At 47.5% G+C, this 12,332-nt stretch overlaps 1 protein-coding gene across 1 annotated transcript; it reads left to right on the top strand.

Annotated features, from left to right (window-relative positions):
* Nucleotides 1-1,625: 1,625 nt before the first annotated feature.
* On the top strand, nucleotides 1,626-7,778 carry tmx1 (thioredoxin-related transmembrane protein 1). Its single transcript, XM_056590882.1, is given in 9 exon segments — nucleotides 1,626-1,881; nucleotides 2,217-2,332; nucleotides 2,469-2,514; nucleotides 2,720-2,848; nucleotides 3,060-3,105; nucleotides 4,414-4,515; nucleotides 5,134-5,200; nucleotides 5,613-5,674; nucleotides 5,676-7,778. Coding segments are annotated over 9 exon segments (972 nt in total). The 5' UTR covers nucleotides 1,626-1,675; the 3' UTR covers nucleotides 5,874-7,778.
* The last annotated feature ends 4,554 nt before the right edge of the window (nucleotides 7,779-12,332 follow it).

Genomic DNA, 12,332 nt, shown 5'->3' on the forward strand with positions numbered 1-12,332 from the left:
CCCCCCCCCCCCCCCCCCCCCCCCCCCCCCCCCCCCCCCCCCCCCCCCCCCCCCCACCCCCCCCCCCCCCCCCAACACACACACCTCCTCACTCCTCCTCATCCACTCCAAACCTTGACTACCAGTCCCGTGGATGATTCAATGCCCCTGAGGCCCTCTGAGAGGAGCCCTATAAACCCAACGTGTGGTGAGAGAACCCAACCCACGGCCTTCTCAGTTCAACACACTAATACAACTAAGCTAATGCAACTAACTTAAATCAACACAGGTTAAGATAACAGAGTGTGGAATGTCAGTTTCTTCTCAGGTTGAATAATATCATATCTTGTTATATAATAGAAAAACATATATATTTGTAACCGTTTCTTCAAGTTGACGAGTAAATAATTTCTAGGCATCAACCTATTTCTAAAATAAATTATCTTAAAATGTATCTCAATCGATGCATGTTTAGCCTTTTTCACTTAAATTGGTGAGTTTATTCAATTAACACACCCTTGATTGGTTGGTCAACTACAACACTTATGTATAGACTGAAGTGTATACGCAATCTATGTTGGCAAAGTAAGATCGTAACACAGTATACTTTTTTATATTTTGTTTTTCAATAGGATACTATCAATACAATACAGATGAAAATTTGCTTGCATGGCTGAATCTGGCACATTTAGATGTTGAACTCTGGTGCTCGTGTTTAATAAAGTGTGCTGTCCCTTTTAAATAAAGAAATCTGAATAAACGGTGTGCCTTACATTATGCATCTTTTTTTTCAGTAAGCTTGTGATAGTGTATGGTGCATATTCTAGTACCAGGAGAAGATAAGAAAACAGCAACACACAACATGGGTCAAATACTTGTATCATGAATTGTTCTGCGTTCTTATTATGCATGCGATGTTGTAAGTGTAGCAGGGCTGAAGGCCAGAGAAAAGGGGTCCATCTTATGCATGGAAAATAATGTCATCTGCGGGGTATTTATAGAATTCGAGGTTTCCTTAAGAAGTCTGCCTGCTGCAGGTACCACTCGGCCATTAAAAGGACTGCTCATCTTCTCCAGAGGCATTGTCAAACCTCAGTTCTGAAGGAGGACGAGCAGAGAGACAATATAAGACTGATAGCATCTGGACTCTCCCGTTTACACACATTCATGAGCTAAACTAAATAAGGGCACACACGCGTCTCCCTCCTCCTCTTCATTGATATAGTTACTGTCCAATTTGTTCTTACTGCCCTCCGCATAACTCTAATCATGTTACACACAACAGTGTCACCTGGTGGTGAATATATTAACTACTTATTTATTCATACAGGAAATATCCCTAATTTCATGGTTTAGTTTCCACTCAATCGGGCGCAGTGCATTCAGCATCATTAAAAATGTAAGAGAATTATGCATATTTAAGGCATACAAAATGTTTGCATACAAAATCTTTAAAGTAGTATTTTTCAACGTTGTATTCAATAATACGAAGATTCGTTTTGATAATAATTAAACCTCTACTATCTATTCTAGACAATACGTTCACATTTAAATGTTTTCCAGGCTAACTTCAATGTTTCGTTTCGTGTATAATCGAACTCTGACAACTGCGCATAATCGGAAGCGAGAGGGCGGGAGAAAGCATAACCGGAAGTGAGAGGGCGGGAGCCGAGACTGTACCCGATCGCAGCTAAACATGGCGAGCGTACAGTCTACGAGAATGTGGGGTACAGTTTTCTCCCTGTCGCTCCGATCGAGACTGCACATGCTGTGCTTGTGTGTGACCCTTGTAATACATTTGACGTTGCAACCCGTGTCGGCGAGTCAGCGGTCAAGCAGCCTGAAGGAGATCACGGACGGGAACTGGGAGGACATCCTGGCCGGGGAATGGATGATTAAATTGTGAGTATCGCGCTAACGCTGGGTGCTAAAAGCTAGGCTAACGAACCCAACGCTGTGGTGTGTTTACGTCCACTCGCTGATTCAGAGCTTGACAGTCACTCTATGTTCGTTGTCAACAGGAATGTGATGTGATCTGTTGTATTTCTTGTCCCTAGAGTTCTCCTTACTCATGCCTGTATGGATACAGGTCTAAGTGGACTTACATAACAGTGGGCGCTTATACTTGGATTATAAACTAACGTTACTACGGGGTCTCACACCGATATGGACTGTTCATACCCTTTGATTCCTCGTTTACTGACTGTCAGAGCGGTCTCTGTGGTTCCTCCCCTCAGCTTCGCCCCGTGGTGTCCGGCATGCCAGCAGCTCCAGCCTGCGTGGAGTGAGTTTGCTGACTGGGGGGAGGACATGGGGGTCAACATAGCCAAGGTGGACGTGACTGAACAGCCGGGTAAGCATTGTTTTCCCCCTACCCCACCCAAGCCTAGGGTTAAAAAGTATCTCTCTCCGGCCCCTATTCATGTTAATTTGAGTGTGTGTGTTTCTACATTCCCTAATGATTCACCCCTCCTCTCGTCTCCCGTAAGGTCTGAGTGGGCGGTTCATCATAACATCACTTCCTACAATCTACCAGTAAGTGGTTACTTGGGTTGGTTCATTTCCTCTCTTCGTCTCTGAGCATGAACCTGTCTCCTGAAAATCGCCCTCTTCCTGTATTACAAAGTGCTGTCACTATTAAAAAGACTTTCACTATTACTCACGCTTTCTGGTTATTAGAACACAAGTCGTGTGTGTGTGTGTGTGTGTGTGTGTGTGTGTGTGTGTGTGTGTGTTCCAGCTGTAAGGACGGTGTGTTCAGGAAGTACCAAGGTGCCCGCACGAAAAACGACTTCCTCGCATTCGTTGACGAGCAAAAGTGGCAAGCCATAGAGCCGGTGTCCTCGTGGTTTGGTCCATCCTCCTTCCTGTGAGTTAACCAACACTGTAGCTGTCATTCGGTGCCTGAAATCATGAGACGCGTAACCAGTTAAAGTATTTCCAATCACGGTGCGTTCAAATTGCAAATCTGCTGCAGGACAAAATAAGAAAGTGACATTCTTTTAGAATTTGAGCTAAATGACATGTGAATGGCTACCAGTTTCCCGCACAGTGTAACCAGAAGTCTCTTCTCTCTGCAGGATGAACTCGATGTCTGCTTTGTTCAAGCTGTCCATGTTTATCCGGGTAAGTGGTCTCCTTGTCCAGAACAGCCCACTCTCTCTTCAACGCGTAGAACCCTCTCCTGGCCCCCAAGGGTGTGGCTCCTCTGACAGGTCCCAACCTGCTGGTGATGTTAGACGTTCAGCATTGTTTCAGCCCATTCCCTTGTTTACGATGCATCAGTTACCACGTTGGAGTTGTAGGGTTATTTGTACATTCAAATCAACAAACGACACAGGATCCCTTCCTCGCTGTGTTCCTCTGCCAGTGTTTCACGCACCTGTGATTGACGCGCAAGATGGATATAATCAAACCAATCAGGCACATGATGCGCTAATTGTTCAGAAGTGAGCCGTGGCGTGGACGTTGTTAGTCAACTGGCTCATGGAGAGGCCGGCACACTCTACTTGGAACAGATAATCTCTCAGCGCGTTTTATGGCGTGTTTCCACCAGAGGGTGCGGGTCGGTCCAGTCCGCAAAGGTGCATCACGGGTCGCGTTTCCGACGCCAAAAGTGGGCGTGATCCGGACTGAGCCGTACTCATCTCGCAATACTCCTCCTTTGGGGTACTGAGACGCTTGAAAGGGTGCCGGCAAGTTCGAGCTACAAACGCCGTCCGTTGATAGGTCGACAGAATCGCACTTCTGTGCTACAGGGGGATAATAACAAACAAACACATTACCCGCGAGGTATTTCTGGCGAAGCGGCGAAAGCTTCGTTTATTGAAGAATATGTCTCGCAAAAGTTTGCCGTCCTTCTATTTCCTACGTCGTTTCTCTTTTTTTTCCGGTGTGCGCGTTCTTCTTTTTCACTTTTTCACTGTGTGGGGCTGCTATGAGATCACGATGATTACGTAGCTGCCGCGGCTATCGCCTTAGGGCTTAAACCCCGCCCTACGATAAGGGTACCGTCGGCGGTGGAAACACAAGCAGTAACTGAGCTGGGCTATACCGCCCCCTCACTACTGGGCTGAGGCGCGCTGGGTCCGAATCGTACCCGCCTGTGTAAAAGCGCCATTATTGACTAATAGCTGAATAAGGGCCATGCCAAGGTTGGCTTAGATCAGGAGGTAGAGCGGGTTGCCTTGTAGAGGCTTGCTAAGGTGTCCCTGAGAAAGAAACCACACCTTGACTGCTCCTGATGAGCTGGCTGTCACCTTGCATGGTTGACACCGCTGTCGGTTGGTGAATGTGTGCATGAATGGTTGGAAGTTGGCTGCTAAATTTCCTTAAAATGTCAAAGTATTACAGATTAATAATAACTCTATGCTTTTTTCCATTAGGGGTCCTGATTGTATAAATCCTGTGTTAACGTTGTTTCTTGTTTTTCAGCGTTGTCATAACTACATGACGGACCAGCTGGGGATTCCTGTGTGGGGCTCCTACATCATCTTCGGATTGGCCACCCTGTTCTCCGGCCTGGCTCTCGGATTGGTGAGTTTATGCTGAGAGAGGGCGGGACTATGGGTTTAGAGAAGAGAGAGGGCGGGAATATGAGTTACATGGGTTTAGAGGAGGGGAAGGGGCATTGAGTTACATGGGTTTAGAGGAGAGAGGGCGGGACTATAAGTAAAATGGGTTAAAAGGAGAGAGAGGGCGGGATTATGAGTTACATGGGTTTAGAGGAGAGAAAGAGGGAGGGACTATGAGCTACATGGGTTTAGAGGAGAGAGGGGGAGGGATGGACTATGAGTTGCATTTGTACAGAGGAGAGACAGGGCGGGACTATGAGTTACATGGGTTTGGAGGAGAGAGAGAGAGGGAGGGACTATGAGTTACATGGGTTTAGAGGAGAGAGAAAAGGGAGGGACTATGGGTTTAGAGAAGAGAGATATTTTGAGTTACACTTTTCAAATGACTCATTCTCCTCGCCCTGGGTTCTGGTAACCTGCATAAACGGCTCACAGGAAGTGAGAACACGAGAGATGATGTTTTGATAGAGCAGGATAACACTGTTGCAGCCTGCTTTAGGCTAAAGGTTAACGGTTGAGTCAGGAAGTCGTTGATTGGATGATTATCCGACGGTGATGTGGTGGCGGTGTGTCTTCTCAGATACTGGTGTTCATCGCTGACTTCGTGTTCCCCTCGCGACGCTTCTCCTCGTCTGACTACTACCAGAGTAAGTAGGGGGGGGGGCGGTATGCATATGCAGTCCATTTACCAAGATGCTGGTTTGGATTTCTTCTGATATTTAAATGAAACGTTTTTTTGGATGGGTTTCTCTGTGAGGCCTGTACATATAGGATAGTGATGAAGGAAGAGTGCAACTTCTTGTGTTTCTCTAAATAAACCATAGACACAGGTTCGCTGATCCATTACATTTCTTACGTCGAGACCTTTCACCTCGTACAGTTGAAACTGAAATATTTGACCTTATTTCAGAAAAAAGGTTAAAGTATCTAATCCCAAGTATTGATGTATTATACTTCTGTAGTGAATGTAAACGGTGCTTAAAGTGTGTGTGTGTGTGTGTGTGCGCGTCCCTCCGTGTGTGTGTGTGTACCTCCGTGTGTGTGTGTGTGTGTGTGTAGAGAAGCAGAGCCTGCAGCAGGCCCGTCTGCTCCAGCAGCAGGAGGCCGACCACGAAGCCGACTGGAGAGGAGGACGACGATGAAGACGAGGACGAGGACGAGGAGGAAGAGGAGTTCGGCGAGCAGGACCCAGATGAGGACTGGACCCGGAGGAGAGGCTCCCCGGAGGGCCGGCCCGAGACCGGGGCCCAGGGCTTCACGGAGGAGGCGGTGAGGAAGAGGATCGTGGCTCAGCGACAGGACGAAGAGGAGGACACCTAGACGGCGTCGGCCCGTGGTCGAGAGCCGACCGGTGGCGCTTGGCGGCGGAGGCGGAGTTTGCGGTGGAAGAAAGGTCAGGTCCTGAGGCGGCAGTGTTCCCAGCCCGAGTTCCACAGATAGCCCCCTGAACACCGTGAGTCCTCCCTCCTCCCTCCTCCCCCCCCCCCTTTGAGCCCTACGGACCCCTGGCTCCGCCTCCCGCCCAGGTCTCCCCTTCCCAGGGCTTCCCTCCCAGGCACCTGGTCTCTCTTTCGGAAACGAACCGCCAGCTGGACAATTTAGCTGTTTGAGATTTGAGTGTTTGCTATGCATCTTCTTTCTTTTCCTCCCTCCTTATCCGCTTTTATTTGCAAGTGTTATTTTTCCGTTTTTTCAGCTGAGGCCTGATTTTAACATTGTGTTTACTCATACCTATATTACTTAAATCTTACGTTTGTTTTGAATAATCAAATTAACTTGTTAACTTCGGTCTTTTAAAGACTCATTCGTAGCTCGAGTCTTTGGAATGATTCGAAACTGGATGGGTCCAAGATGGCGGTTTAATTTGGTTTACCGATGGCAGTAGGTACGGGGAGGGGGGCGGGGGGGGTGTTGACATAACATAATGACTGGTCTCGGCCAGGCTGGACCTTGCTATATGAATTCTGCTGGAAAACAATCTCTTCTGTGTTTAAGTTAATGTAACTCCAGTTTAAAAATATGCCAAGGATTTCAGATGCTGTAAATATGATCCTGTTGTCTTGTTATACGTTTGCACAACTGATAATCAGAGATGTGTCCGTTGGTGGGAAGGTATTCATTTTTTATTTTCAGGTCATTTTCTGATCACTGATGTCGTCACTCCATTGATTTCTAGTCGTACGGTGGCCCACCGAAGCGTTGCATGCAGTTACACCACCGGGACAGCAGAGGGACCCTGCGTCCACCATTGTGCTAAATTCAATTTGCGTTTCTTCTCAGGGTCCGTCTGGTAAAATAATGCAAAACTTGACCGCAATGTTATTTTTTTTTTACATTTTAATTTGGGTTACTTATTAATCTATATCTAATTTATCTAATTTGACATATAACATCAATAGGGTTTTGTATATTTGAAACGTATCGCAACCCACTCTTGTTTTTCTTTGATAAAGTAGAGAAGTTCCTTTGTATTGGACTGTATGAATTTCAGTCAATAACCAACATTTATGACGGCACATTTTACTATGGATTTGACTTACAATAAATAATATTTTTTGTCGCAGAAAACTGATTATTTCTTAGGTTGCTTTTATTGTGAAAAGCTAATCTTTTTGGCGGACACAGAAGGTGGTCTACCTACTCTTCATGTTTATAGATTTTACAGGTCTTTGAGGTGGATAACTCTGAAAAGGCTGTGCTCCTTTACCGTGTGAACCAAATAAAAACATTTGAGAAAGAGTTTCAAACTGTGGCTCTGCTTCAGGGAATGAACTCAAATACTTCATGGAAATAGGATTTTTTACAACTCAAGACTTCAACATTTGATAATTTTCCACTGTTTTTGACCACAATGATGTGTTTTGACAGTCTGTCCTGCCCTTCTTTAATTGAAACGGTTCTTAAACATTAACTGATGAAGGAGTAGGCTCTGTTCATTGGAGCACAGAAGGAACTTGTTTGAGAATTTTGTTGACTTTAGAATTCCGGGGAAGATATCGAAGAGTACATTTACAAGACAAAATGTTGCAGGTGTGGATGTTGTGCAGGGCACGTGTTTACAAACACAGAGTAGGAGAATATCAGTTATTTGTAATTAATATGCAGAACTTTACTGAAGAATTACCGATAATTCCACAATTTCCCCATGTCAGCCAACTGTAATTCCACTCTTTACCACTAGATGGTAGTCTTCCATTGAATTTCCCCAATGTTTACACTGGTATGGAGAAGTCAAAACTCACTGGATAATCCGATGTCGATTTGAATCTCCAGAATCCAATTGGTTGTTTAATCCAATTCCTTTAGGAAATCCCCCCTGAAGATCGAAGGGGCGGCAGGTCTAGCACACGTCTTCCAGCCGTTGGGCCTGTGGGCCCGTAAACGGTGTTAACGCCAAGGTTACAGTTCAGTCCCATTGTAGGGGAGACTCCAGCCCTCCAGCGAACACACTGCTGCTTTACTCACCCTGGCTAAAGAGGAAAGCCAGACATAGCAGCTGTCCGTCTATCTATTTGTCTGTCTGGGAGAGAGAGAGAGAGAGAGCGTGCATGTGATGTGTGTGTGAGTGAGAGTGAGAAAAAGCGTGCATGTGTGTTTGTCTATCAATTTGTGATACTGTGTACCTATGTGTATGTATGTTTGTGCTTTCAATTCAGAGAGAGAGAGAGCTGTGGGCATCCCCTTCCCCTCTGTGTATCATCTATAGTCGGGGTCAAATTCAAGACCACGAGCACGGAGCCGCCGGAGAGAACGACAGCGCCAAGCATTTCCCACAATGCCCTACTGCGGTGCCTCTATTTCGGAACGCATCATTTTCACATATTAAATCTGTCCACTTTCCATTTTGGTCTTTCCTTTCCCCATTGTGTATGTGTGTGTGTGTGTGTGTGCGTGCGTGCGTGCGTGTGTGTGTGTGTGAGAGAGATCGGTTGGGTAATTTCCTTTATAATTATATGCCAATAGGTGGAGGCAGAGGGTGTGTGAAAGGTGAGTCGGGTTGGCTGTTGGCAGAGAGCCCTCGCGACGTCTTCCAGGCGCGTCTCTCGCTTCATTCATTACGGATCCCCCACCCCCCTCCTCCCCCACACTCCCTCTTGGTTTAAGGCCAGAAGTACGTTTCGCGGCGACCGCATTAAAATACAATTAGATAGACAAAAACAGGGCATTGTCGGAGGGTCTTACAGCCACACCGTAGAGCAAGCAGCGGCTTTTCCCGGGCGGGAGAAAGCGCTGCTTGCGCCGCAGTCCCTAGACGTCCGCCTTGCGGTCAGCCAATTAAAAGCCCCGTTGACGACGATGTGATGGAACCCGTCTGTTTAGGCCAGGGTATCCCTGGTAACCGCGATTTAAAAATGTCCGTACGTGGAGGGAAAACTGAGAGAGTAGTAATGTTGTTGATTTTACACACGACATACTGACCGCAGAATGTGTGTACGTTTGTGTGTTTGCACTGTAGTGTTTTTCGATCAAAACAACACACGCACGCATGCACACACACATACTCATACTTTGTCGCGCAGACGCAAGGAGTCTCTCGTGTGTCATTTCCTTCCTGGCCCGATAATAACATGTGTGGCAAGAAGCAAAAGAGAAGCATGAGCTGGTGGCTTGATGGACCTCTGGACCCCACCCTATTGGGCATGACTTCAGCGAGAGAAGTCCCGTCTGTTGACCCTTTCCTTCACGTATCCACGTTACTGAAATAGCAGGAGACAGGCTACTCCTATGGGGCTCAACAGGGGAAGGTCTGTAGCCAAGCCCAGCCCTGTCCATACTTCAGAGAGCAAGAGGTGGGTGATGAGGTGATGGGAAAGTAAGTTGATTAGTCGATTTACGAAGTTGTACACGTATTTCCAAGCAAGTTGCAACAACACATCTATTTGGCAAAGGATACTCATTATGAACAATGAGTGGAACACAAGTAGAATAAATGAAACAAACTGATAAAAACAGGGTCATCGTTTGGTTGAGACTTACTTCGTACAGTTAAATTCGAAACTAGTACCGCCTGACTTCCGTCCAGATATAATGACTTTATCAATAAACAGATTAAATCAGAGAGTGCTGAAAACAGGCAGTGATTTATGAGAGGTTGGACAGGGGAGGTTTAAAATGTTTTCTCACATAAAATTCTCTTCGAGCGTTTACCTACGAGGTGAGGTTGTTGGTTTAGTGATTTGAGGGCTTTGCGGTGAGTCTGGTCGGTGTGAAGACGCTAGATATTTACCCAACAGAGCAGAGGTAATAAAACCGAAACTAACCCGGGATGTGGTTACCATGGAGACCAGATTATGTACTCGCAGCTCAGCTAGTTATTTACGTTGTACATTGTTTCGTCTAGTTTGGTGCGTCCAAGCGCGACCTCGCACACACTTTAAACAAACTCATTTGTTTAAACATTAGCCTGGATTAGGGGCAGTTGGGTGAATGAACTACCGCTAGTTTGAGAGAGTGTGTGTGATTATCACTACCTCGTACAGACAAAAAGCCACATAACTAACACACCACACTGTAAAACTCATTTTAATTTGAAGAATAAAGTCCAGAAGTATGTACGCACGCACGTGCAACACACACACACACCCGCGCGCACACACACACGCACACGCATTATTCGCACGACTGCTGAATGGGGTCGTTTCCATCGTTTTTCTTTTTAATCTGCATCCCGTTTATTTTGATTTCGTCGTTCCTAGAGTCTTCTAAACTCCCCCAGGGGTTCCATCTGTTTATCTACTGCTACTTGTGTCTATTTCTATGTTCTTCTCAATATGAACTCCCATTATATCCTTCACTGTGCACTGTGCTAAACCAAACAGTTTTCCCTCCACCACCTTTATTAGCCTCCACGCTACATTCCATGTTCTGCACACAATGAATCCATCCGAGTGCTGCAGAGAGCTACCAAACTAAACAGAGTTTGGCTCAGCATATTCCATCTCTGGTGATACTTCTCTCTCGCGATCCGCGAGAGAGAAGTATCACCAGAGAAGGAATATGATGAGCCAAACTCCTCTCCCCTCCCCCCCTGCCGCTGTGATCCACGGGCCAATCCTGTGTCAGAGAGAGAGAGTTCATCTCCCGGACGGAACACAGGAGAGTAAAGACTAGGGGGACAGCCCGAATGCAAGACGCAGGTCTGGTTCTGAGGACCACAGCTCTGCTCTGGACCTGGCACCGAGCTGTAGGTCAGGACATAATCCTGAGTTGTTCTTTGGCGTTCGGTTTATAGGCTTACAGTCCCTGGGGAAGGGGAAAGAAACGGTCTTGTTTTAAAGTCAAGAACGTCTGGTGATAATAAACACAGATTGGTCGTGAATCACACACAGGCTTTGGAAGGAGGCGACGCTCCTAAGAAGCTGATCCCAATCTTCCCGGGGACAAGGGGAGGACGAGGAGCTTGATGTATGTCAACAGAGAGCCAGGTCACAGCCGTCCTCTGAGCTCTGAGGACATCAGAGAGAGCAGGGGTGGCCGTCCTCCCCGCCAGGCCTTCACACGGGGTCGTGGTTACATAAAGCGGGGAGATGGCCAGCGGTCGTCAGAGATCGGGGCAGCTTTGTGAGTTATTATCGGGTATCAGTGCAGCGCCAGATGGGCAGATTCCCTTCGACCGCAGTCGCACGTTGGACAGGATGGCTAACGGCGTGCAGGACGGTCAGGAAGACGGCTACGGCCTCGCTGGTCCTGTCTGTCCCTGCTACACCCTGGCTGTCTGTCTGGTCCTTAGTGGAGGACAGCTCTGTCCCTGCTACACCCTGGCTTTTCTGTCCTCCGCATTCTCTGTCTGGTCGCTAGTGCTCTAAAGAGTCGGTCTGTTCACGGCACAGATGAGTAGACCAGATTTCCCGGTTTTGAACTTTACGGTGAGAACAACAGGGTGGATCGTTCCAGGAGGGCCACGTCTCTCTCTGTGACGTTCAATTGATGACGAGATGACGCCGTGACCTTTGACCTCTAGGGTTCGGCGAGAGGAGGCTGACACTAGTACTTTCTGTTGGATTGGTTGCTCACTCATCCAACCAGTTGTGTCTGTTCCAGGGGGTTATTGTTCTTTCTTTTCAAAAGGAAGGACACCACAATGGCCATGCTGTTTTAAAGAAGGTTACCCAGAATGCAAAGCGGCCAGGCATCCTCATCAGCATTCCAAAGCTCCATAACCATCCCGACCAGAACTTGGAGCTACTGCTGGGTGAAAACTTCCTGCCACACAGCGCCCACTTCCTGTTTACCTCTTAGAGCACAGTTTGAGGAAAAAGGAGTTTGCTGTGTACTGTGTGCATATATGTGTGTGTGTTAATCTATATATATATTTGTCTACGTGTGTGTGTGTGTGTGCGTGTGCTGTGTGTGTCTGTGTGTGTGCGTCTGTGTCTGTGTGTGTATGTGTGTGCTTGTATGCGTGTGTGTGTGTATTGTGTATGCGTGTCGGTGCGTGTCTGTGTATACGGGTGCGTGCGTGTGTGTGTGCGTGAAATGTGCCTGCGCGTGCGTGTTTGTCGTTGTCCCCTTCCAGGGAAGGCGTGCGACCGGGCTGTGTCCCTGGCTCCTGCAGCTGGTACGGAGGCGGAGGAGGAGGGATATTCCTGGAGCCCGCCTGACAGCGCTCCGCGGAGCAGCGGCGGCCCGGCCACGCCCCAGAGCCCAAATTACAAGACCCGTACGGCAGTCCAACGACTGGGGCGGCGCGGGCGGGTGCCTCCGCTCCTCCATGCCTCCGGGTGCTTTAATTGCGTGGCTCTGCTGTTTGTCAACATGTATATTTAGATCCCTATGATA

This window comes from Gadus chalcogrammus, chromosome 5 (assembly GCF_026213295.1).
Source record: "Gadus chalcogrammus isolate NIFS_2021 chromosome 5, NIFS_Gcha_1.0, whole genome shotgun sequence".
In the NCBI taxonomy this organism is placed as follows: Eukaryota; Metazoa; Chordata; class Actinopteri; order Gadiformes; family Gadidae; genus Gadus; species Gadus chalcogrammus.